Source organism: Neofelis nebulosa, chromosome 8, assembly GCF_028018385.1.
Source record: "Neofelis nebulosa isolate mNeoNeb1 chromosome 8, mNeoNeb1.pri, whole genome shotgun sequence".
NCBI classification, from domain to species: domain Eukaryota; kingdom Metazoa; phylum Chordata; class Mammalia; order Carnivora; family Felidae; genus Neofelis; species Neofelis nebulosa.
This window is the reverse complement of record NC_080789.1, coordinates 82,519,760-82,544,268: the sequence shown is the minus strand read 5'-3', so window position 1 is coordinate 82,544,268 and position 24,509 is coordinate 82,519,760. Positions and strand designations below refer to the sequence as shown.

Sequence of the window (24,509 nt, the reverse complement as noted above, 5' to 3'; positions counted from 1 at the left end):
AAATCTTGCCATTTGTGATAACAAGGATGGACCTTGAGGACATTACACTAAGTGAAGTAAATCAGACAGAGAAAAACAAATGCTGTATGATCTCACTTACATGTGGAATCTAAAAAACCTGAGCCCACAGAAACAAAAAAACAGATTAGTGGTGGCTGGGTTAAGGGCATGGGGGAAAGAAGAACACAGGTACAAGCTTCCAGTTATAAGATAAATAAGTTCTGTAAGTGTAATGTACAGCATGATGACTAAAGTTAACAATACTCCATTGTATTTTTGAAAGTTGTTAAAAAAGTAAATCTTAAAAGTTCTCATCATGGGGTGCCTCGTGGCTCAGTCAATTAAGCATATGACTCTTGATTTCGGTTCAGGTCATGATCTGGTTTCAGATCGTGGCTTCAAGCCCCACATCAGGCTCTGCACTGACCCTGCAGAATCTGCTTGTGATTTTCTCTCTCCCTCACTCTCTCTGCCCCACCCCTGCTCACTCTCTCTCTGCCTCTCTAAAAATAAATAAACTTTAAAAAAAATTATTTTAAAAAAAGGTTCTCATCACAAGAGGGGCACCTGACTGGCTCAGTTGGTGGAGTACGTGACCCTTGATCTCAGGGTTATAAGTTCGAACCCCACTTTGGATGTCGAGATTACCTAAAACAATAAAATCTTCCAAAAAAAAAAAAGGTCTCACCATAAGAAAAAAAATTGTAACTCTGTGAGGTAATGGATGTTAACTAAACTAATTAGTTATATATATATATATAGGTATGTATATATATATATATATATAGGTATGTATATATACATACATACACACACACACACACACACACACATATATACTAATTAGTTTAGATATATATACATATTTATATCAGTTCATTATATTGTACACCTTAAACTAATACAATGTTGTGTGCCAATTATATCTCAATAAAACTAGGTGGAAAAGTATCAGGGGTTGATGGATTAGAAAGGAGGGAAGGATGAACAGGTGGAGCACAGAAGATTTTTAGGGCACTGAAACTACTCTGTGTGATACTATACTGGTAGATACACATTTATACATTTGTATATAAATGTATAAAGAACACACACCAGCAACAGTGAACCTTAGTATAAAGTGTGGACCTTGTGATAATGATGTGTCAATATAGGTTCATGAATTGTAACAAATGTATCACTCTTGGTAGAGGGTGTTGACAATGGGGGAGGATATGCATATGTGGGACATCTCTGTACTTTGCTTTCAATTTTGCTATGAAGCTAAAACTGCTCTGAAAATGGTATCTATTTAAAAAAAAAAAAAGAGCAGGGCTACTTTGGGGACTCTGCCCAGTTAGTTCTATTACTATATCTATATAATTTATGTCCTAATACACACACATGTATCTATATACATACACAAAAAGGTATATACATTACATTTTTGAATGTATGCTTTACAATACTTCACAATAGAAGTTTTTTTGTTTTTTTTTTAAGTAAGGGTATGGTGACTTCAAAGATAAATGATGCTTATAAGAATTTCCAGCAATATGGGAAAGTACTTATAAAATTAAATGAAAAAAGCAGAACATAAACCTATTAAGCCTTAAGAAAAATGGAATTAGCTTAAACAGCCCTTGGAAAACGTTCCCAGGGTCTGAAGTGAGTCCTTTGTAGGTGGCAAAGCCCAAAGTGTGGCAAAAACAACTGCAGGTAGGAGACAAACAGGAGGAAAAGTGATGGCCGGTCTAAGACTGGCAGCTCCTGTCTTTCTCCTTTCCTTTCTGCTTCTACAACAAGTGATAATTATCAAGCAGGAGAAGCAGTTACCTTTGTCCTCTTGCTTTCTTCGTCCTCAGGAACATTTGTTTCAACTGTAAAATGATCCTAACACAATCAATCGGCCCTTCCAACAGAAAGCAGAAAAACTAATCATGGGCCCTGGATTGTGGATTCTGGATTGGGATACTCTGACTGAACAGCAAAGATCTGCACCAAATAGTAGCTGCTAATATTCTAGGATGACAGAAAGGATGTGTGGCTCTTATTTTTCCCATAATACTCACACTTTTTTTTTTACTTGAGATCTACTAACAAGCATAAAGGAAAATATTTCAAAACATAAGGCAATGTATCCTCTTTGAATCCTTATTCAAAACAAAATGTTACATAGTAACAATAAGGGTAGGCACATTGTTTTTTGCTTTGCTTTTAATTTTTAATGATGAACTACTTCATACATATAGAAAAACTATTAACAAAAAATAAAGTATTCCAGACTTACATATTAGTCAGTTACTGAGTACCCAGTATATGCCAAGCACCAAGGTATTTGCTAGGGATGAAAGACGAACAACACAGTTAGACTTTCTCCCTTTGTAAAGCTTTTACTTTAGTAGGGGAAATGTATACCCGTGAACATATATTGAAAAGTACACCTATTTCTTTGCAATGATGTTGACATTTCGCCATTTACTAACCCATTCCTAAATTGCTGCATACTGTTTTCCCTTTGTAGCTATCATGAGGAGTATTATTTTAAATTTTTTCTGCAAATTCTTTGGCCACTTCTGGACTACTCTTAAGACCCAAGGGGAACAGAAGTTTTGACTAAGATTATCATGCCTTTCCATCTAGATCTGCTGTCAAATCAGACCATAAGGAAACTGACTGAACCAACCTGCAACAATTTTTATGTAAGTGGAACTTAAGCAATACCCAAGAATTTTGTGTGAAAATGCAACAAGATAGCCAGTATCTTCTATGGGACATACATCAAAATTGGCTTCAAATTTTCCCCATCCTGTACAGACTCCACAAAGTTACATTAATTATACATTTTATGAGTCGGTAATACTTTTTATGAGATAGTTCATCATTGAACTTGTACTCATTCATGAGCAGGTGGAGATGGTACTTTATGATTTAACATTTAAGATCAGAACTCTTTGCTTGCTGGTTATTCCCCATTCTCCTCCCTTGGCAAAGCCTTATAAAGTATATCTGGTTCATTTGACAGCGTTTCAAAAAGTCTGCATCACTTTATACATTCTCCTTCAGTGCCCATTTCCACAAAGCGCCTCTCTCTTTTTTTGTACATAGCCTTTCTTAGCGCTTGTAATTTTTACATATTTCGGCTGACTAGACAGACATAATGGTACACCAAGTTGTTTCAACTTGGTAATTATTTGTGAGTCTTAGCACTTTATCACAGGTTGACTCCATACCGTTTGCCTTTATAACAGTTTTATTGATATATAATTTACATACCATTAAGTTCATTCCTTTAAAGTCTGTAATTCAGTGGTTTTGGTATATTCATAAAGTTGGGTTAACATCCCCATAAACTAATTTTAGAACATTTTTATCACCTCAAGAAGAAATCTTGCACTCAACACCATCAACCTTATGTCCTCTTCCCCTATCCCTAGGCAATCACTGATCTACTTCCTGCCTCTACATATTCATCCTATTCTAGACATTTCATATAAATAGAATGCTACAGTATGTGTTCTTTTGTGACTGGCTTATTTCATTTAGCATAATGTTTTCAAAGTTGATCCATGTTATAACATGGATAAGTACTTCATTACATTTATGGCTAAATAATGTTCCACTGAAGGGATATATCATGTTGTGTTTACCCATTCATCACTTGATGGGCATTTGGGTTGTTTCCACTTTGGGCTATTATAAATTATGCTGCTACGAACATTGGTGTGCAAGTTTTTTATGTGGACATGTTGTCATGTCTCTTGGGCATATACCTAGGTGGTAGATGGTAGACGGTAGAGGGTTTGGCTAGGTCACATACTAACTCTATTTTAGATTTCTGGGGAATTTCTGGATTGTTTTCCAAAGTCAGGCACCATTTCACATTCCCACCAGCAGTGTATGAGGGTTCAAATATCTCCACATCCTCACCAGCACATGTTATTATCTGCATTTTTTATTACAGCCATCCTTGCAAGTGTGAACTGATACTTGTGGGTTGTATTTGCATTTCCCTGATGACTAATGATGTTTAGCATCTTTTCCTGTGCTTCTGACCATTTTTAAACCTTTTTCTTTTGAAGAAATATCTATTCAGATTCTTTGTCTATTTTTTTTTTTTTTTAATTTATTTTTGGGACAGACAGAGACAGAGCATGAACGGGGGAGGGGCAGAGAGAGAGGGAGACACAGAATTGGAAACAGGCTCCAGGCTCCGAGCCATCAGCCCAGAGCCTGACGCGGGGCTCGAACTCACAGACCGCGAGATCGTGACCTGGCTGAAGTCGGACGCTTAACCGACTGCGCCACCCAGGCGCCCCTCTTTGTCTATTTTTTAATTGAGTTATTTATCTTTTTATTATTGAGTTGAAAGAGTTCTTTATATATTCTACATACAAGTCCCTTATCAGATACATGATGTGCAAATATTTTCTCCCAGGCTGTGAGTTGTCTTTTCACTTCCTTGATGTTGTCCTTTCAGGCACAAAAGTTTTTAATTTTGATGAAGTCCAGTTTATCTATTTTTTTCTTTTGTTGTTTGTGCTTTTGGTGCAATAACTAAGAAATCAGTAAATAACCCAAGGCCACAAAAGTTTACTCCTATGTTTGCCTCTAAAAGTTTAATTTAACACTATGATGCTCTTTGAGTTAGTTTTTGTGCATGGTCCTTTCACTTTTTCATTATTTTATTTTATTTTATTTTATTTTATTTTATTTTATTTTATTTGTTTTGTTTTGTTTTACCATGATAAGTAAGTGCATTCTTTAATCTCCATCCCCTATCTCGCCTATCTCCCCACCCACCTCCCCTCTGGTAACCATCACTTTGTTCTTTACAGTTAAGAATCATGGGGCACTTGGGTGGTTCAGCTGGTTTAAGCATCTGACTCTTAGTCTTGACTCAGGTCATAATCTCAGTTTGTGAGATCGAACCCTACGTTAAGCTCTGTGCTGACAGCATGGAGCCTGCTTGGGATTTTTCTCTCTGCCCCTTACCCCTTTCCCACGGGCGCTCTCTCTCTCTCTCTCCCTCTCTCTCTCTTAAAATAAATAAACTCCAAAAAAGAAAAAGAATCTGTTTCTTGGTTTTTCTTTCTCTTTTTTCCTTTGTTCCTTTGTTTCTTAAATTTCACATCTGAGTGAAATCATATGGTATTTGCTTTTCTCTGACTGACTTATTTTGCTTAGCATTATATTCTTTAGCTCTCTCCATGCAGTAAATGACAAGATCTCATTCTTTTTTTATGGCTGAATAATATCTTATTATATGTACGTATATACACACATATACCACATCTTCTTTATCCATCCATATATCAATGGACACTTAGGTTGCTTCCACATCTTGACTATTTATAAATAATGCTGCAATAAACACAGGGGATGCCTGTATCCCTTTGAATCAGTGTTTGTGTATTTTTGGAGTAAATACCTAGTAGGACAATTACTGAGCCATAGGGGGGGTTCTGTTTTTAATTTTTAAGGAACCTCCGTACTTTTTTTCCACAATGGCTCCACCAATTTGCATTCCCACCAACAGTGAAAGAGAGTTCCTTTTTCTCCACATCTGCACCAACGCTTGTTATTTCTTGTGTTTTTGATTTTAGCCATTCTGACAGATGTGAGCTGATATCTCATTGTGGTTTTGATTTTCATTTCCCTAATGATGAGTGATGCAGAGCATCTTTTCATGTGTCTGGTGGCCAACTGTATGTTTTCTTTGGAAAAATGTCTGTTTATGTCTTCTGCCCATTTTTTTTTTTATTATTTGGGTCTTTTTGGTGTTGAGTTGTTTAAGGTATTTATAGAGTTTGGATACTAACCCTTTATGGGATATGTTGTTTGCCAATATCTTCTCCCATTCAGTAGGTTCTCTTTTAGTTTTGTCGACCATTTCCTTTGCTTTGCAGCTTTCTATTTTGATGTCCCAAGAGTTTATTTTTGCTTTTGTTTCCCTTGCCTCAGGAGATATATCTAGAAAAAATGTCACTACAGCTGATGCCAGAAAAATTACTGCTTGTGCTCTCTTCTAAGATTTTTATGATTTCAGGTCTCACATTTAGGTCTTTAATCCATTTTGAGTTTATTTTTGTGTATAGTGTGAGAAAGTGGTCCGGTTTCATTCTTTTGCATGCAGCTTTCCAGTTTTCCCAGCACCACTTGTTGAAGAGACTCTTTCCAATTGCACATTCTTGCCTCCTTTGTTGAAGACTAATTGGCAATATAATTGTGGGGTTTTTCTGGGCTCTCTATTCTGTTCCATTAATCTATGTGTCTCTTTTTGTGCCAGTGCCATTCTGTTTTGATTACTACAGCTTTATAGTATAACTTGAAATTTGAGATTGTGATACCTCTAGTTTTATTCATCTTTTTCAAGATTGCTTTGGCTATTTGAGGTCTTCTACGGTTCCACACAAATTTTAAGATGATTTGTTCTAGTTCTGTGAAAAATGCTGTTGGTATTTTGATAGGGATTGCATTAAATCTGTAGATGACTTTGGGTAGTATGATATTTTGATAATATTGGTTCTTCCAACCCATGAGCATGGAATATCTTTCTATTTGTTTGTGTCATCTTCCATTTCTTTCATCAGTGTTTTGTAGTTTTCAAAGTACAGATCTTTCACCTTTGGTTAAGTTTATTTCTAGGTATTTTATTATTTTGATGCAATTATAAATGGGATTGTTTTATTAATTTCTTTCTGCTACTTCACTATTAGTATATAGAAATACAATGAATTTCTGCACATTGATTTTGTATTTTTTTACTTTACTGAATTCTTTTTGTCAGTTCTAGTATTTTTTTGGTGGAGTCTAGGGTTTTCTATATATAGTATCACATTAGCAGCAAATAGTGAAAGTTTACTTCTTCCTTACCAATTTGGATGCCTTTTATTTCTTTTTCCTGTCTGAGTGCTTTGGTTAGACTTCTACTACTATGTGGAATAAAAGCGGTGACAGTGAATATCTTTGTCTCATTCCTGATCTTAAGGGGAAAGTTCTCAGTTTTTCACCACTGAGTATGATGTTGGGTGTGAGTTTTTCACATATGGCCTTTATTATGTTGAGGAGTGTTCTCTCTAAACCTACTTTGTTGAGGGTTTTTATCATGAATGGATGTTGGACTTTGTCAAATGCCTTTTCTGCATCTATTGAAATGACCATATGGTTTTTTATCCTTTCTCTTGTCAATGTGATGTATCATACTGATTGATTTGTAAATTCCATGCTTGTATCCCAGAAATAAATCCCACTTGATCGCGGTGAATGACTTTTTTCATTTATTGTTGGATTCAGTTTTGAAGTGATTGCTTGAATTCACATAACCAGTGAAGAAATTTAAAAAGTTCTAAGCCTGGGACAGAAAGCTATCGTGATATGAAACGACTCTAGTTTTTTCTTTCCTAGTGGCCTAAAAAACTGTGTGTGTATGCCTGTGTATAAAAAACTTGGGTTTTTCTGGGGCACCTGGGTTGCTCAGTTGGTTAAGCGTCTTTGGCTCAGGTCATGATCTCGTGGTTCACGAGTTCGAGCCCCACATCGGGCTCTGTGCTGTCAGCTCAGAGCCTGGAGCCTTCTTCAGATTCTGTATCTCCCTCTCTCTCTCTGACCTTCCCCTGTTCACACGCTGTCTCTCTCTCCCTCAAAATAAATAAACATTAAAAAAAAATTTTTAACTTGGGTTTTTCTGAATATAAAACTGATATATGATCACTGAAAAAAATTGGAAAAATCTAAAGAGCATAAAGGAAAAAAACCCACCTCTTTTCATGCCCCAAGGTTAACCATGTTTATCATTTTGGTGTATATCCTTACAGAGACAGGTACACAGATACATTCGCCAAAATATACACTTACACAGGCATATCATATTTTAGGTAACTAGAAATGTATTTATATGAACTGTGTATATATACATATACAGTTTCACAATAAGCCTTTTTCCCAGTTCATATCCTCTAATGTCATTAAATATTACTTGAAAACATTAAATCCCACTTAGGACACATATGATGTGTAAATCTTTTTCCTCCTTTTGTATATTCTTCCCTCTACTAAAAGTATTACTGTGATAAACACTGCACCTCATATGTTTCTCAAATTTTTATTTGGTTCTACATCTTTATACTGACAAGTTCACCCTTTCACAGATATTCATCACAGGCCTATCCTCCTGTAAGCACAGTGCTAGGGACACAAAGCTGAGCCTGGAAAAGCTCACAGAAAATAGCTACTTCTCCCATCCCCTCATTTTGTTCTGCCTCTTTGGTACACCTGCGGGCATCCTCATTTCTAATTACTTTTCCTGACCACAGTTCTTGCCTATTCCCTGTGGATCCACTGCTTTTAACACATGCCTTTTCCCACAGCTCAGTGATATTTACTCCAACTTATGCTACCTGATTGTTCTTTTAGCAAAGAGTTCTCAAACTTGTTGGTACCGAGACCTCTTTACACTCAAAAATTATTGAGAACCCCAAAGAGATTTCCTTTGGTGAGCTATATCTGCCTATATTCACCATATGACAAATTAAAACTGAGCAACTCACAACACAATAAAACACAAACACATATGTCATTAGCCAACCAAGACGTGACACCACCACACTTCATGTAGCTTACAGAAAACTCCACTACACACTCAAGAAAGAGTAAGAATGAAAAGGCAAATAGTGTGTAGCCTCATTATGAAAAAGTTTGATCCTGCAGACCATCCTGAAAGGATCTTGGGGACCCCTAACCTACAGAACCACAAGAAGGCCTTTGTCTTTCAACTTCTTGTGTTACCCGATGCACACGGTGCGTTGACCATCTCTTATGGCCGGTGGCAACCACAGGGGACTGTCTTCAGCTTGTCTGGTTGCCATACACCATGATGGCACGACTCACAGGGCACATGCAGGAAGTGCTCCTGCTTGCCTTTGCTTTCTCTGTAAAAAGTGATCAGTTTCCAAGTCCCAAAGGTTTTATTCAACTAAGTGTTTCTAGGCTATTTAAATGATGAAATCCTGAATTTCAGGTTGTTAAGAAATTTTATTTAGGAGGGCAAGGAAGGACTGACAATACATCCAAAGAAGCCTCTAGAACAGTGCTGTCCATCTGTTGGGTTAGGAAGAAAGCAGGGAACTATCTTGTTCTTGTGGCTTACATATGTGTAAGCCAACCAATAGCAATACCAGCCTCTAATTTTACTAACAATGTTGGCCAAATATATAGAAAGAAACTAAGGTGAGAAAGAAATAGGGATTAAAGGACTTCCATTGTTAATGTCTTAAGTCAAAATATTGCATTTTCCCACTGGACAATCACACTTTTTTTCAACATGACATTTGTGTATGGGATTTTTTTCTTTCATATGATAACATTACAGAACGTAACTCCCAACCTTGCCACACAATTAACTTTGTTTAACTCCCTTCCTTCCAATATTTGCCCACATGCAGGTATTTAATTACGCAGATACAATCAGAAAGAAAGTTGCATAACTATGAAGCTTCTTACAACAATAATAGCTGCACTTGTGCTTTATGCAATACATCTATATAGACTCAAAAGAACAAGTTCCACAGTCCTGTTTCTGAACAGGAGCTGAAACTTCCAGCATTTAGAAAATGCTAGTTTAAAAGCTTTCAAGGTATCTATGCTATCATGGAAAGCTATCTATGCTTTCAAGATAGGACACTCTCTAGATAAGCCTATTATCTTCCAGTTCCGCATGGCCCTTGAGAGCCTGTGTGAATTTAAGTTTAACCACTTCTAAATCCATCCAGTGGAAGGTTCACACACACACACACACACACACACACACACACACACATATGTGCACACACACAGAAGTCAGTCATGTAGCAATACATTAAACAAGTACCAAGCCTCAGTGAGTTCCTGGGGACCCACCACTTTCCTTTTCAGGGCATGTATCTCTCTTTGTAGGGGTCTCCAGTTGTAAAAGGGCAAGCAAGGCTCGGGAAGAACAAGGGTGAGTGAGTGGTGCATTGCCAAGCGAGGCTGGATCTCTACTGTGGAGGGCTGTTTTCTTAGATTTTTACCTACTTTATCCTCTAAAACACCAAGTTTCCAAACTACTTCCAAGTATTTGTAAAACAAACAATGCCACCCGCCAGCACCTCTTTGCTTTATTCTGAAATTACTGTATTTACTTTGAAAACCACAAAATGTAAACAACGGCACCTGATCAGAAAAGATCTTTAAATGGCTCACTCACTAAATCAACACCTGGGAAGGAAAGGCAGTTTACTTGAACTTGAATACACAATGTACAAATCAATCTTTTATCTGAGTAGTAGCTTGAATAGGTTAATGATTATTGAGTTTTGTGAAGATACACAGAGACTTTCATAAACAAAATATAACTTCTATTAATTTATTTAATACTCATCAGAGAGTGAAACAAGGCCCACCTACCATTAACCATAGAAGTACAATCTTAATTCACACATATTTCCACTTGATAAATACGTGTACAACATTCTCCCACATGTAGATACTTTATGCTATAGAGCATGAGAAAATTGAAGTGATTTGACTTTTTAACATGCCTTTCTATATGCCTACTACATGACAAGATGAGAAAAAATAAGAGAAATGGTTTAAAAGTCACTACTATTTACTTCACTGAAGAGTTTTTGAGTGGCCATAGGTTCAGTTCTACAAACAGCCCATGCTTCTTACCATAATGTATTCCTGGAAACTACATTATAAAAAGAAAGCATTTCCCGGGGCACCTGGGTGGCCGAGTCAGTTAAGCATCTGACTTCGACTCTGGTCATGATCTCATGGTTCCTGATCTTGAGCCCCTCATTGAGCTCTATGCTGACAGCTCAGAGCCTGGAGCCTACTTCAGAGTCTGTGTCTCCCTCTCTCTCTGTCCCTCCCCCACCCACACTCTGTCTCTCTCTCTCTCTCTCTCTCTCTCTCTCTCTCTCTCTCAAAAATAAACATAAAAGAAAGAAAGAAAGAAAGAAAGAAAGAAAGAAAGAAAGAAAGAAAGAAAGAAAGAAAGAAAGAAAGAAAGAAAGAACCAAGCATTTCCCATAGGGAACTCCACTGGAATAATAAAATTGGATTATTTTCCTAAGGAATACAAAGTTTATAGTAAGTATAGCACAGGTAGAAAACCTCTAACCCTCCATATCATTTAGAAGAGCAAACATCCTATAAAAGTGATTAAAATAAATTATCGTAAAGATCATTCATTTCCCCCAAATTAATACTGTATCATATGAATATCTGAAGACCTCACCAAAGACAAAGAGTTCTGAATGAATAAGGTCTTTCTCTATCTTCCCACACAGCCAACCTTAGAGATTAAAAAAAAAAAAGTCACACAAGTGTTGAATGGGGAAACTTTTTTTTTTTTCAGTGAAGTCAAGAGAGTACTTCTGGGTCAACAGAACTTTTAACTACCTCAGGTCCATCCTATCTTTAACTGGCTAAATCCATCCCTCCTGCCTCAGCCTTTTGCAGAATGGCATATTAATGCAGTCATATATTACATAGCCATTTGAAACTGGCTTCTTTTACTTAGATAACACTTTTGAGATTCATCTGTGTTGTTGGGCATATCAGTCCTTCATTCCTTTTTACTACTGAGTAATGTTCCATTATGTGGATATACCATTGCATGTATTGGTTATCCAAGACCAGTTATCACTTTTATTGTTTCCGGTTTTTGCTACAAACATTCATGTACAAATCTTCGTGTGAACTTAATTTGTCATTGCTTTTAGTTCATACTCAAGAGTGAAAGTTGGAGGTCATATGGTATGTACACGTTTAACCTTATAAGAAACTGCCAAACTCTTTTCCAAAATGGCTAGGCGAGCCTGGTTGGCTCAGTTGGTTAAACGACCGACTTTGGCTCAGATCATGACCTTGCGGTTCGTTGAGTTCAAGCCCCACATCTGACCTTCTGCACTGAGCACAGAACCTGCTTTGGATTCTCTGTCTCCCCTTCTCTCTCTGCCCATGCCCTGCTTATTCATTCATTCTCTCTCTCTCTCAGTCTCTCGAAAATAAATAAACTTTCAAAATGGCTGTAGTGTCTTATACACCACCAGCAATGTACAACAGTCCTAGTTGATCTGCATCCTTGTCAACACTTGGCATTTTCTGTATTTTTTTTTTAATTTTAGCCACTTTTATAGTGGTATTTCATGGTGGCTCTCGATACTGTGATGTTTTCTTGTGGCACCTTATATGTTGCTATTGCCAGAGATTCCAGTTAGGGTCCTCTTTGCTTTTCACTCCCACAGCTTTAAAATGCTATCCATATCTTAATAAATTTCAAATCTCTATTTTTCCATCAAGATTTGTCTCCTGAGCCTTCAGATCAATATATCCAGCAATCTTCTAAATCTAACTCTCTGGCAGAAAGGATTCCAGAACCAAGTTCAGTACCGTGGTAAACTGCAAAAAGGTCCTACATTCTTCCCATCCCTCTATGCGGGTCCCGTTGCAGGTGACTTTGCACCTCCACCTCTCAAAAGGCACAGCCAATGTCTCCATTCTTTGCATCTGAACTTAGCCGTATCACATTAGCACATGTAACACAAGCAGAGGTTTGAACACTGATGAGCACTGATGTTTGCCCTTTCTTGCTGTTGTCACACTATCCCTAGGTGAAGAATCTGAACTGGCTCTCCAGGTAATAAGATGGGGGTTCAGCCACCCCCATCAACAACCTATCCACTGGCAGATATGTGAAGGAAGCCATTCTGGACCATCCAGATGTCAAATACCTGCAGATGCATGAGCCAGTTCAGCAGAAACCAGCCACACCAGCTCAGAACAAAAGAATCAGCCAACGAACCTGCAGATTCATGCGTTAAACAAATGGATACTGTGTGAGCCACTCGGTTTGTGGGCGTTTTGAAGTAAGAAGGAAAGAACTTACATAACTGCCCTCCTCTATCAGGTAATTTCTTTCGTATTCCATATCTCAATACACGCTACTAATATCTACCACACTGCCAAAATCTGAAGCCTCGGAGAATTCTGGGACACCTGCTCTCCCTCACCACCTCCTACCCCACTCCCACATATAATAGGTTATCAAGTCCTAATATGGCCAAATATATCTCTTTCTTGCCATCCATAGCTACTAGCTTAGTCCATTATCAAATTTTCTGAACTATTTTAACAGTCTCCTGGTTGATATCCCATCCTGTATTTCCAACCTCCCCATGTAAAAGAAAAGTCTTTCAAAATTTCAATTCTGATCACGTCTCAGACTGGCTTAAAATTCTTTAATAGTCCTCCACTGTCTTAACATAAATATCAAATGCCTCAGTGCGACATACAAGGCCGTGAGGCATCTGACCTTCCTCCCGGCTCATCTCTGCCACTCTTCCACATTCTCCTAAGCTTTAAACATTCTTAAAAGCCACAAACACAAATGGGTCATGTCGCTGCACACCTCTGCACCTCAGCCAGAAATGCCTCTTTCTCCTCAAACCCCCTCCTTTCCAGCTAGCTAACAACCACCCATTCTTCCACAGCTCTAGCTCACCTCCATTCTTCCTCTGAATTCCTAAGCCACTTAAAATCCTCTTCTCTGTGCTTCTGAAGCCCCTTGGGCTTCAAAGCAATGTAGTTAATGGTGAAGGGTCAGGATTTCAATCAAAGCTTTGCTTCCTTTCCATTGGAAAACCTCGAACAAGTTATATAACTTCTCCATACCTCAATTTCCTCAGCTATAAAATGAGATGTGCCAGAGAATATTACCCCTCACCCCCAATACCCATTCTCTTCTTCCTTTTTAAAATTTTTTTAATGTTTATTTCTGAGAGAGAGAGAGAGCGCAAGCATGAGTGGGGGAGGAGCAGAGAGAGGGAGACACAGAATCCAAACCAGGCTCCAGGCTCTGAGCTGTCAGCACAGAGCCCAATGCGGGGCTCGAACTCGCAAACTGCGAGATCATGACCTGAGCCAAAGTCGGATGCTTAACCGACTGAGCCACCCAGGCACCCCTCTCTTCTTCCTTTCAGTAATAGAACTCTTGAGTTTAGGTAGGCATGGGGCCAGCCCACTAACCACCACATTCCTCAGTCTCCTTGTGGCAAGATGTGGCCATATGTATAAGCTTCCTGTGGTTGCCATAACAAATGACTACAAACTTGGTGGCTAAAACAGAAATTTATTCTCGTGGAGTTCTGAAGGCCATAAGTCCAAAGTCAAGGTGTTGACAGAGCCATATTCCCTCTGAGGGCTCTAGGAAATAATACTGTCTTGTCTCTTCCAGCTTCTGGTGGCCCAAGGTATTCCTTGGCTTGTAGCAACATAACTGCATGCTCTGTCTCTGTCTTCACATGGCCTTCTCCAATAACTTCTATCTTAGATAAGCCATTGGTTTTTGGTGTTGTTGCTGCTGCTGTTGTTTTATTTCTGGCCTAGCACCTACCTAACTCATGCAGGTAATAATATTTCAATAATCGCACTTATCTCTTAGGGTTGTGTAAAGATTAAATGGATTAGTAGAATGTGAAGCATTTCGAACATTACCTAATATAGAGTAAAAACTAAATAAATGTTTGTGATCAGCAGCCGGGGTGGCAGTATAATAGGCTTGGTCACATGTAATTATCATTCGCTTATCTTCTAGAAAACCACATTTACTGGGATAATGGCTTAGTGCTTTCATCTCGGCATTATATTTGAAAGAATGCCAAGCATTCCGTCACTGTTTTAAGAAGACATGCAATTTAGCTTTGCATACCAACTATTATTACCCAGGAACTACTTTCATGAAGAGGTTCATACTCAGCCTGAAAACCTGGATGTGCCTCCCCCACGGGTACCCATTTTTTAACCTACAAGTCAAATGCTATCTTAATTAAGAAGCTTTCCTCACCTCTCAAAACAGGAAATTACAATCTCCATCCTCCTGCAATACCATCACCACACCTTTTTATTTAGCCTTTATCACTTTCTACCTTGTGCTATAATTGTTTACCAATACATCTTATCTCCCTCATTAGATTATAAATTCCTTGAGAGCAGCATTCATTTCTGACTGGCTTGAACTGTAGCAACAAGTTCACACACTGCACTGAGCACAGTGGATATTGAATAAATCTCTACCAAACATATCCCAAGATCTGACAGTATTGAAGAATACTAGCTTCAAAGAAACTTGCCTCACCACCTAGTAACTGTGTGACCTTGAGCAGATGACTTTACTTCTCTGAAGAGTGGCTTCCACGTTTGTAGAATGGCACTATTAAGAATTAAACAAGGTAACATGGATAAAGGCTACCTTAAGGCCTCAAAGGTAAGAAATCCAACATTTAGGACTTTCTATTCTTAGAAAGAGTATAGTCGTGGCTATTAAAATTCTCACAAAGGGCATTTATTCAGTGTTTATAAGGAAGTTAGACACACAACCAACTTCATACCCAATATTAGAAGAGAGATTTTTACACAAGAGCTAGCAGCACAGGAATTGGCCCATCGATACACGATTAGCAAGTGGGCAAGTCCCACTGGAAAGACAGTGGTCCTAACGCCATTAAACACACACATTACAAGTGTTCATTGTCTGTCCCTCACTTCTGAAGGGAGGGAATTAAACTTCACAACATAAAGCCACAAATCAAAGCTCACGTAGTGTATTTATCTTAGATACACAATAATTGTGGGAGTGCTACCCTACATACCAATTTGTGAGGCTTCCAAAGCAATCTGGTTTGACCATTCAGAACCACAGCAAACTCCTCCAATAGAGACTGAAGGATTTTAAAGTGCGAACACTTTTACAACCCTGACTAGCTCCAACAGAAGAAGCAAAGAGGCAGTCTCTTTTCATTTCACCCTTTAGGCCTTCTCCGAAACCTCCCTGAGAAGAGTAAACTTAGTATCCAATTTCCACTGCCTCCTGGAGTTTAATATTAGCGCAGAAGGTTCTTACTGTGATGACATACCATAATGACACATGATCGGCACAGCAGTAACATTCGACTAGAGAATTTTAAATTTTTGTATAAAGCATGTAATGTTGGTTTGGAAATCCATTGGACTTTTCTAAACTTCTTTGTGTAGTAGGAAAGTATAAAATGCTAAAAAAGTCACTCGATACACATAGAAGTTTTCATCTTCTGCTATTCACCCTACAGATTTATATGTTAGAATGCACACTTGATACCAATGAACTTAAATTTAGAGTAGAATGTAAGACTATAACAAAATAGGGGTGCTTGGGTGGCTCAGCTGGTTAAGCATCCGACTTTGGCTCAGGTCATGGTCTTGCGGTCAAGCCCTGCATCAGGCTCTGTGCTGACAGCTCAGAGCCTGGAGCCTGCTTCAGATTCTGTGTCTCCCTCTCTCTCTGCCCTTACCCCGCTCGCACTCTTTCTTTCTCTATCTCTCAAAAATGAATAAATTGTTAAAAAAAAAAAAAAAGACAACAGGTCTACACATTGCTTTACATATTTTATGTAAAGTTTTTATTTATTTATTTTGAGAGAGTGCACAAGTGGGGGAGGGACAGAGAGAGAGAATCTCAAGCAGGTTCCACACTGTCAGTGCAGAGTCAAATGCAGGACTTGAATTCCAGAACCATGAGATCATGACCTGAGCCAAAACCAAGAGTTGGGGGCTTAACCGACTGAGCTATCCAGATGCCGCACATGGTTTTATTTTAAAACAACTCATCAGCCAGCAATTTTGTTACACGCTGGGTAGCGTTAAGACCCCAAAACAAGCATCTGAAATTATATTGCCTTTAAGAGTTATAATTTTTTTAGAACTTTATTCATTAATTCAACGAAAATTCATTCAGCACTGACAATATGCAAAGCACTGTTCTTGATCTTGGCAATTCCCCAGAATGCAAGGCTAACATAGTATTTACCCTCATACAGTTTATAGTCTAACTGCGGGTCTTTCAAGTAAGGAAACAGGTGCAACTTCCGAGCAGGCACAAGTGATGTGACTGTCTTCAGGCCCAAGCTCACTGACAACTGCAGTGGACAGTTCCCAGCATGCCAGCAGCCTCCAAACTCGAACCCCTCCATCTCCTTTATGAGAGCTTTCCCTGATACTTGGAGACCTTGCTCAGCTTCAAAGAGGAGCAGTCCAGAAGTGTGCTGTGGAAGAGGGCCAACCCATAACCCACAGAGGATAGAATTTGGCCCCAGACTTTCTGTCCATGGGTAGGAGATTCTGAGGCATGGTCCCCATGGAGTCCCAGAAGCACTGAGCTCTGGTTGCCACAGTGGTGGACATTCATGAACAATTTGTTGCCTTTTCTTTCTTTAGGCTCACTCTCCCCCACTCCATTATCCGTGCTGCAAGAGATCACCTCCCAAACTGACTACCTCCATCCACGCCTTCCAAGGTCTGATTTGTAGGGACGCTGACATACACATTCCTAATCTACTTCTCAGAGATATTCAAAAATACTGGAATAACACATGGATCACACATTTACCTTGAACCAACTTAACGAATTTCCAGGTGTCATAAGCCTGGGAGTTTGAATAAATAATTTGGATAAGAGTTAAGATCAGAGAGAGAGAGAGAGAGAGAGAGAGAGAGAGTCAGAGTGAGTGGCAGGCTAGAATAATGAGCTAATCAATGCTAATAAGATGAAATGTAACAGATTCTCTGCTTGGTACCAAAGTACCAATTATACAGCACAGGAGGAGGAAAATGAGGATTAGAGATGCAAATGAAAACACATCAGGAATCTAGGTTGACTAACAGCTGGAGGTGAGTTAGGGATCCTGCCCAGGACTCTTGGGCCACAAGCACAGTATCCCAAAATAAGAGTCTCATAATACTGCACCCAAATGTACTACGTTCTCTTCTTTCTACAACCACCAAGAATTACACTGACCGGGGTTGCAGCACCTCTGGCAGTGGCCAGGCAGCTGGGCTTCCTGAAGGCTCTGGGCATGGGCAGCCAGCAGGCACCTGCACACGCCAGTCTCACCACCAGGATGCCCAAGAGGGAGGTCAGCTCCGCTGAGGGGGCGGGAAGGAGGAGCCCAAGAGGAGGTGGGTGAGGTTGTCAGCTCAACCTGCTCCTGCAAAAGTGGAAGCGAAGCAGAAAAAGGCGGCAGCGGGGAAAGGATAAATCTTCAGACAATAAGTGCAAAGGGGAAAGGGGGAGCAAAGGGAAAACAGGCTGAAGGGGCTCACCAAGACACGAAAGAAGACTTGCCTGCAGAAAATGGAGAAACTGAAAACGAGGAGAGTGCAGCCTCTGAGGAAGCAGGAGAGAAAGAAGCCAAGTCTGATTAATATCATATCCCAGGTCTTATCGGTGTTTGCTGTCTCCCTTCTTGTACAACCCAGAGGAATATTTTTATCAGTTATTTTGTAAATGCAAGTTTTTTAGTAGCTCTAGAAACATTTTTAAGAAGGAGGAGATCCCACCTCATCCCATTTTTTTTAAGTGTAAATGCTTTTTTTGAAGAGGTGAAATCACTTGCTGGGTGTTCATTTTTTGGTACAACCAGAAAACAGTGGGGTTGTACAACCAGAAAATAGAAAATACAGGAGGCTGTGATCGTCTTAGGTGCCAGCTTAACATTCCACGTATGGGATAGTTTTTATATCCTATAATACCAAACATACTAAAAGGCAATTTAGAGTCAGTCGTGCGTTTAATGTCTTGAACATTTTAAATTACTTGTATCCCCATGTTGTTTTTGGTAGAATTGTTTCCTTGATCTTAGCTCTCCCCTGTCAGAATTTTGTGCATTCTGTAACATCTTGGTGGTGGTAGCCCAATTTCCTAGCAACTTTGTTAAGATGTTGTGCAAAATTGAACATTGAGTATGTAGTATATATGATATTAAATTGTGAATCAAGGGGGCTTAACAATGCAACAGCATATCAACATTTGAAGATATTGGTACTTGATGTACTGCTAAGGAAAATCTGCCTCCAAATTTTAAGCTGGAAGGTCACTGGAATAACTTTTGGAAAAGAATCACAACTACATGATTTTTTAGATTCTTGGTACATAGATTAAGCATTGTGTACAAATTGAATCATCTGTACTGATCCTCAGAACAACCAATAAAAACTCACTTATGAAAGAAAAAAAAAAAAAGAATTACACCGACAAATAGAAGCCCAACCAGAAAACAAACAAGACAGTATAATGAAAACTGGAGAAATCACTGAAGACTTTGTGACTGGCCACAGGCGAAAGAGTTTTTAAAAATTAAGCCTGCAGGAGGAAAAATCTGCAGAAACATGATCATTCTAAACAAGTATTTAAAAGGGCTGTTGTGTGGAAGAGGAATTAGATTTAATCTGTGTGGCTTTTTAGAACCAACAACTAAAACTTATAGGAGGGCATAGTTCAGTACACGGTATGGCATAGTGATTCAAAACAAACAGCTCTGGAATCAGTGACATTAAGACAGCGGCGTAACTTCTTTGTACTTGACTCTGTCAACTGCAAAACTGGGAAGAGCAACAATTTCCACTTTATAGGGGTATTGTAATTACCACATAATCATGCATAGGAAGCCCCAAGCACAGCGTAGCATGGTTTAAATGCTCAACCAATGTTATTTCAAATCTGAAATTGTTTCAGTCATCATCAAGTAATTACACTAACCCTAATTCTGAAGAAATCCAACACAGCAATTGTTAAACTGGCTCATACTGGTGAATCACTGTGTTACGCAAGGCTGACACGGTCAACTACACAAAAATCCAAAGGTACTACCTTGCAAGATGGCTTTCTCACTTAAGCACTTGTGTGTGTAACCTCCATGACTGGAGGCAAAAGGTGACAGTCCCAGCCTTCAAAGAGACTTCCTTGAATTATGTGAAGAAAAGGAATTGAGTTGAAGAAATAATCTTGTCAATCTTCTCCCAAGTCCCTGATTTTTCACTACCTACATTAGTGTTGCACAACAGAGTAGATTTCTCTATTTTAGCTCTAATTCCGGAAGCATTCTGACTGCTTCAGAATGACTTTTTGCTTGCTAGATGTGTCCACTTGATAGGCATGGTAGGTTACGAAACAGTCACATGTCAAATGACCACAGATCTCAAGAGCTGAAAACTGCAAGACCAAATGGGCCAAGGCCAACCCTGGGGAGTATCTAATCAACCAGAAGAAGGGGCCATCTTCTCTTCCCTCAGTCCCTCTGGGGGGGGGGGGGGGGCGGTGTGTGGCTTCCTGGGTTCTCTATTACTTCTTTTTTTTTTTAATTTTTTTTAATGTTTATTTATCTTTGAGAGAGAGAGAGAGAGAGAGAGAGAGTGTGAGCGAGAGGGGGTGGGGAGCAGTGAGAGGGAGACACAGAATCCAAAGCAGGCTCCAGGCTCTGAGCTGTCAGCACAGAGCCTGATGCAGGGCTCAAAGTCACAGACCATGGAATCATGACCTGAGGTGAAGTCAGACACTTAACCGACTGAGCCACCCAGGCACCCCTCTATTACTTCTATATTTTATCACCCTGATGGTAATAAAAGGACACACAGCCTCTTTTGCCTTGATTTATATTAGCTTCTCCTTCCAAAATAAAATGTACGTGTATCAGTAGAGCAAAGACTTTAAGAAAAATCCACATCAGAGAAGAGCTTTCTACAGAGTAGGGGGTTAGGGGTAGGGACAGAAGTATATAAAGGAACTAGGAAAAAAAAAAAAAAAGGAAAACCAAAAGAATATAAATTCAACAAAAATAACTGCCATAATTTAGTATAAAGGAGGATTAAATTGTATATCAAAAAACCAGGACCAGTGATCAAACATGTTGATATTTTGTGTCCCTGATATGTTGCAAGAAGGGCAGTGAAGCTCAGTGGTATTCTTCTCAAACTTGACGCCAGTCTAATCATGACAAAAACATTAGGCAAACCCCAAATGAGGGACATTCTACACAATACCTGGCCAGTATTCTTCAAAAGTATCAAGGTCATGAAAAATGAGGAAAGACAGAAAATGTCACAGACCAGATTAGACTAAAGAGCATGATAACTAAATACGCTGTGGGATCTTGAATGCAATCACGAATAAGGAAAGGCAAGTAGCCAAAAAACTAGTGAAATCCAAAGGAAGTCTCAAATTTAGTCAATAATAATGTACAAATAGTAATTTCTTAGCATAACCAAATGCACCCTGGTGATGTAAGATGCTAACCTAAGGGGAAACTGGGTGAAAGGGAACTCTCTATGCTGCTTTTACAACTCTTCTGTACTTCTGAATTTATTCCACAGTTTAAAGTTTATCTTTTAAGAAAATAGACAATATTTGACCATGAAAGGAATTTTGCACTCACAAGAGAAAGCCACTGTGCTTCTGTTAGTATTAGTCTGATTGTGTGGTGTCTACTGAAAAATAGCTATCAATCGGGTTTTAAATAGCCCTTGGGAAGTTATTTGTTAAAATTCAGCTTCCTCTGTTCATATGTGAGGCAATGTGACATAGTCAAAAGAATATTTCGTTGTATAATTGTGTGTATTGGAGAGAATCATTTTAACCTTTTTGGAACTTTGCCTCCTCATTCCAAACACTGGGGGAGTTGCAGTAGATTAACTTCTAATTGCCTAGAAGCTTTACAACCATATGATTCACTTGAACAAATAACAGACTGTGAAAAACAAAAATCTTTCCAAATTAATTTGAGAATACCATTTGTGTGGCTGAGACGAGAGGAACTGAGGTGTAGCGGAACTGTGATATGCTATTGTTTCTTCACCTTATCTAAAAAGTAACAATAAGGGAGGGTGCTCTGGAAACTTGGCAGAGGAGTCTGGAAATGCAGGGGTGGTGATGCTGGGCGGCAAATCTATGAAAAAGTGATGGTTTTTAAAGCCAGAGGGCACAGGGAAATACACCACAGGCAGAGAACGGTGAAATGCAAGAGCTGTAAGAGGACAAGTTATGCCGAAAAACATGACATCTGGGACAACAAGGCCTGCTTGTGGCTTCTGAGTAGTCTGGAGACCAAGGCAGAGGCAAGCCCAACTCGGAATTCTCCTCCATGGCTCTGCCATGACAGAGTTCCAAGAATCATCAGAAAAGAGTCAGAGCTTTAAGATAAAAGGAAACCCTAAATCCCCAATAAAAAAAGGGGGGGGGCCCTCCTTCTCCAATGATGAATGGAATAAGATAGAAAATAAGAGCAAACTAGTAAGGACAATGACCTAAAGTATCAGATTACAGGAAAAGCCAGCCTTCCAGGGGCGGGCTAGAGCACCTGAGTGATTCATACTTTGAGCCAGTGCCCGCTGAATAATGACACCAAGCATCTGTATATAATTACCTACCGGGTACAGAGTGTTACCATGGTGTTCCTTCACATACACTAAAATAATCTTAATGCTTTAAAACAATTCACTTCACTGGGAAAAAGGAAAAGAAAAAAAAGGTGGCCACAAACCCTGAAGGTTATCTGTGAAAGAGGAATCCCCCACCCCCTTACCAACAGAGGAGTAAGACTATCCAATCTCGTGGCAGTGAAGTGTGGAGCAGTCCCAGGAACCAAGTTTTGTCACTTGGCCCCAGGGAGAGTTTGGGTGTCTCATCCAAAACCATCTAATGGCTATTTTTTGGATGTCTAGTATGGGCAAATGCCTGGAAAACACACACAAAAAAAGAGTAGAATCCTGTCCCTAAAGAGGTTACAATCTAAGAGCAGAGTCAAATACGTTAAAAGGAAATACATGATGCCTTTCTATTATAAGTTAGCTATCATTTCTGTAATGATTTAAAACACTTTACATTTATTCTCTGGAAAGATTTAGGCCTGAGAAAGCTCTGTGTGGTGGGCATTGTTCTTGTTATTACCCACCCCTGCTCCCATCAGCCAATGACAAATGTCCTTTGAGGCTCAAAGTGGTTAGGTGACCTACTTACAATGACACAGCCAGTGAGCAGTACAGTCAAAACCCGAACCCCATGCTTTTTCCTGTTATAAACACAGATTTGTTGTCCCAGTTTGCCCTGAAAAATTTTCTTTTTATCTTTAATGTGCTACCACTCTACTCACCTGCCGCACTGCTGACTCTCCTTCAGCGCAGTTTTATCATGAGTCCATCCTCAGTGAGGACTGTGGAGAGAACACCTCCGCTGCCCAGGGTTAGCGGAGGGTCCCTAGTACATAGTCTTATGGTGCTTCCAATGGGCAGTGTATCTTCCACAGCCTGTTTTATGTTAATATCTCCACATAGAGAAAAATCTGGATTTCTTATTCAAAGTGACCAATTTAAGTCAAAAATTATCTATTGTTTTTGTCACTCTCTCCACAACATTTTGAGTTTAATGTTTATTTATTTTTGAGAGAGATACAAAGTGCAAACAGGGTTGGGGCAGAGAGAGAGGGAGACACAGAATCTGAAGCAGGCTCCAGGCTCTGAACTGTCAGCCCAGAGCCCAACACAGGGCTCGAACCCATGAACCATGAGATCATGACCTGAGCCGAAGTGGGATGCTCAACCAACTGAGCCACCCAGGTGCCCCCCACAACATTCTGAGTTTGGATAAAATGAAATATATATTCTTATAATGAGACTTGGATGGAAAGTGTCTATCACAAGGAGTGAAACAAGGGAAATACCTGTCAAATGTTGAACACATCCTTCCCCAGCGCAGGAAGCAGCACACCCTGACTTGGGTCTGGGGATCTGGGGAACCCCTTCTACTCTCTCTCTCTCTCCAGATTTTTATCCCCTATGAAAGCTGCTTTTCACCATTATGAGAAGGAATGCTTACACAGTGTGTTCAAAGTGAGTGCTTCTTCAAAGTTATTTTTATTATTGTAAGTACACACAAACTATGAAATTGATTTGAGAAGCTTGTAATTATTGGTTTTAGTTTGTCTAGGATTCTCTGCAGATTCCATTAATCCTTCCTTCATAACAGTCAAGTTATAATTGGTCTCCTATTATGACCAATGTCTCAGTTGATATATTACCAAGCTAACACAAAAATTATACTTAGAAAGGAGTTCTAAGACAATCATTAGTTATTACATGCCATCCAAAGTGACATTTTAAAAGCTGAGCTAACAAATCACTGTCACCCAGCTACAGACTTTACAAAGCTACACTGAAGAGTTGATCATGAAACGCTAACATTTACAGCATAAGTCTCACAAATAAATATTCGGCTGTATTTATTGGTTTGAAAAGTAGCCTTTCAGAGTTAATTACCAAGATTTCCTTTCAACAGATAAACTACTGTCCAGCAAAACAAAAATTGAAACTCTTCTTCCAATGTAAATCCTCCTACATATAAAAGAAGAGAAACAATGGAGAAATTTTTGAAAAAATTTTCAGTGGACATATTTATATATGACAGTTTCACATTGAATAAAGTTTTAGCATGATTTATTTTAAGACAAAAAAATGATCCCATGCCCTTTGGCCACATAATAAAAATATATTTTTATAAATATGTATATCTTAAATATGTTAAAAATTTATTTCTTACCTCTGAATTTCTTGGGAGGGTTCGCAAGGTCTCCCGCCTCCGGGTGCACCACACATCTGTCATCCACTAACCTAGAAGAAAAGCATGTTTACATCGTTAACATCAT

General features: G+C 39.1%; 1 protein-coding gene and 1 pseudogene across 3 annotated transcripts in view; one reads left to right on the top strand and one right to left on the bottom strand.

The window, feature by feature from the left end:
* ITPR2 (inositol 1,4,5-trisphosphate receptor type 2) overlaps nucleotides 1–24,509 on the bottom strand; it is a 493,421-nt gene that overhangs the window by 429,977 nt on the left and 38,935 nt on the right. For all 3 annotated transcript variants that reach the window (XR_009265827.1, XM_058743294.1, XM_058743295.1), the window contains exon 2: nucleotides 24,404–24,474. Coding sequence is in view for 2 of the 3 variants with exons in the window: in XM_058743294.1 (XP_058599277.1) it covers nucleotides 24,404–24,474 (71 nt within the window). In the remaining variant the exon portion in view is untranslated. The remainder of the gene's footprint in view (nucleotides 1–24,403; nucleotides 24,475–24,509) is intronic.
* On the top strand, nucleotides 17,940–18,243 carry LOC131519845 (non-histone chromosomal protein HMG-14-like; annotated as a pseudogene).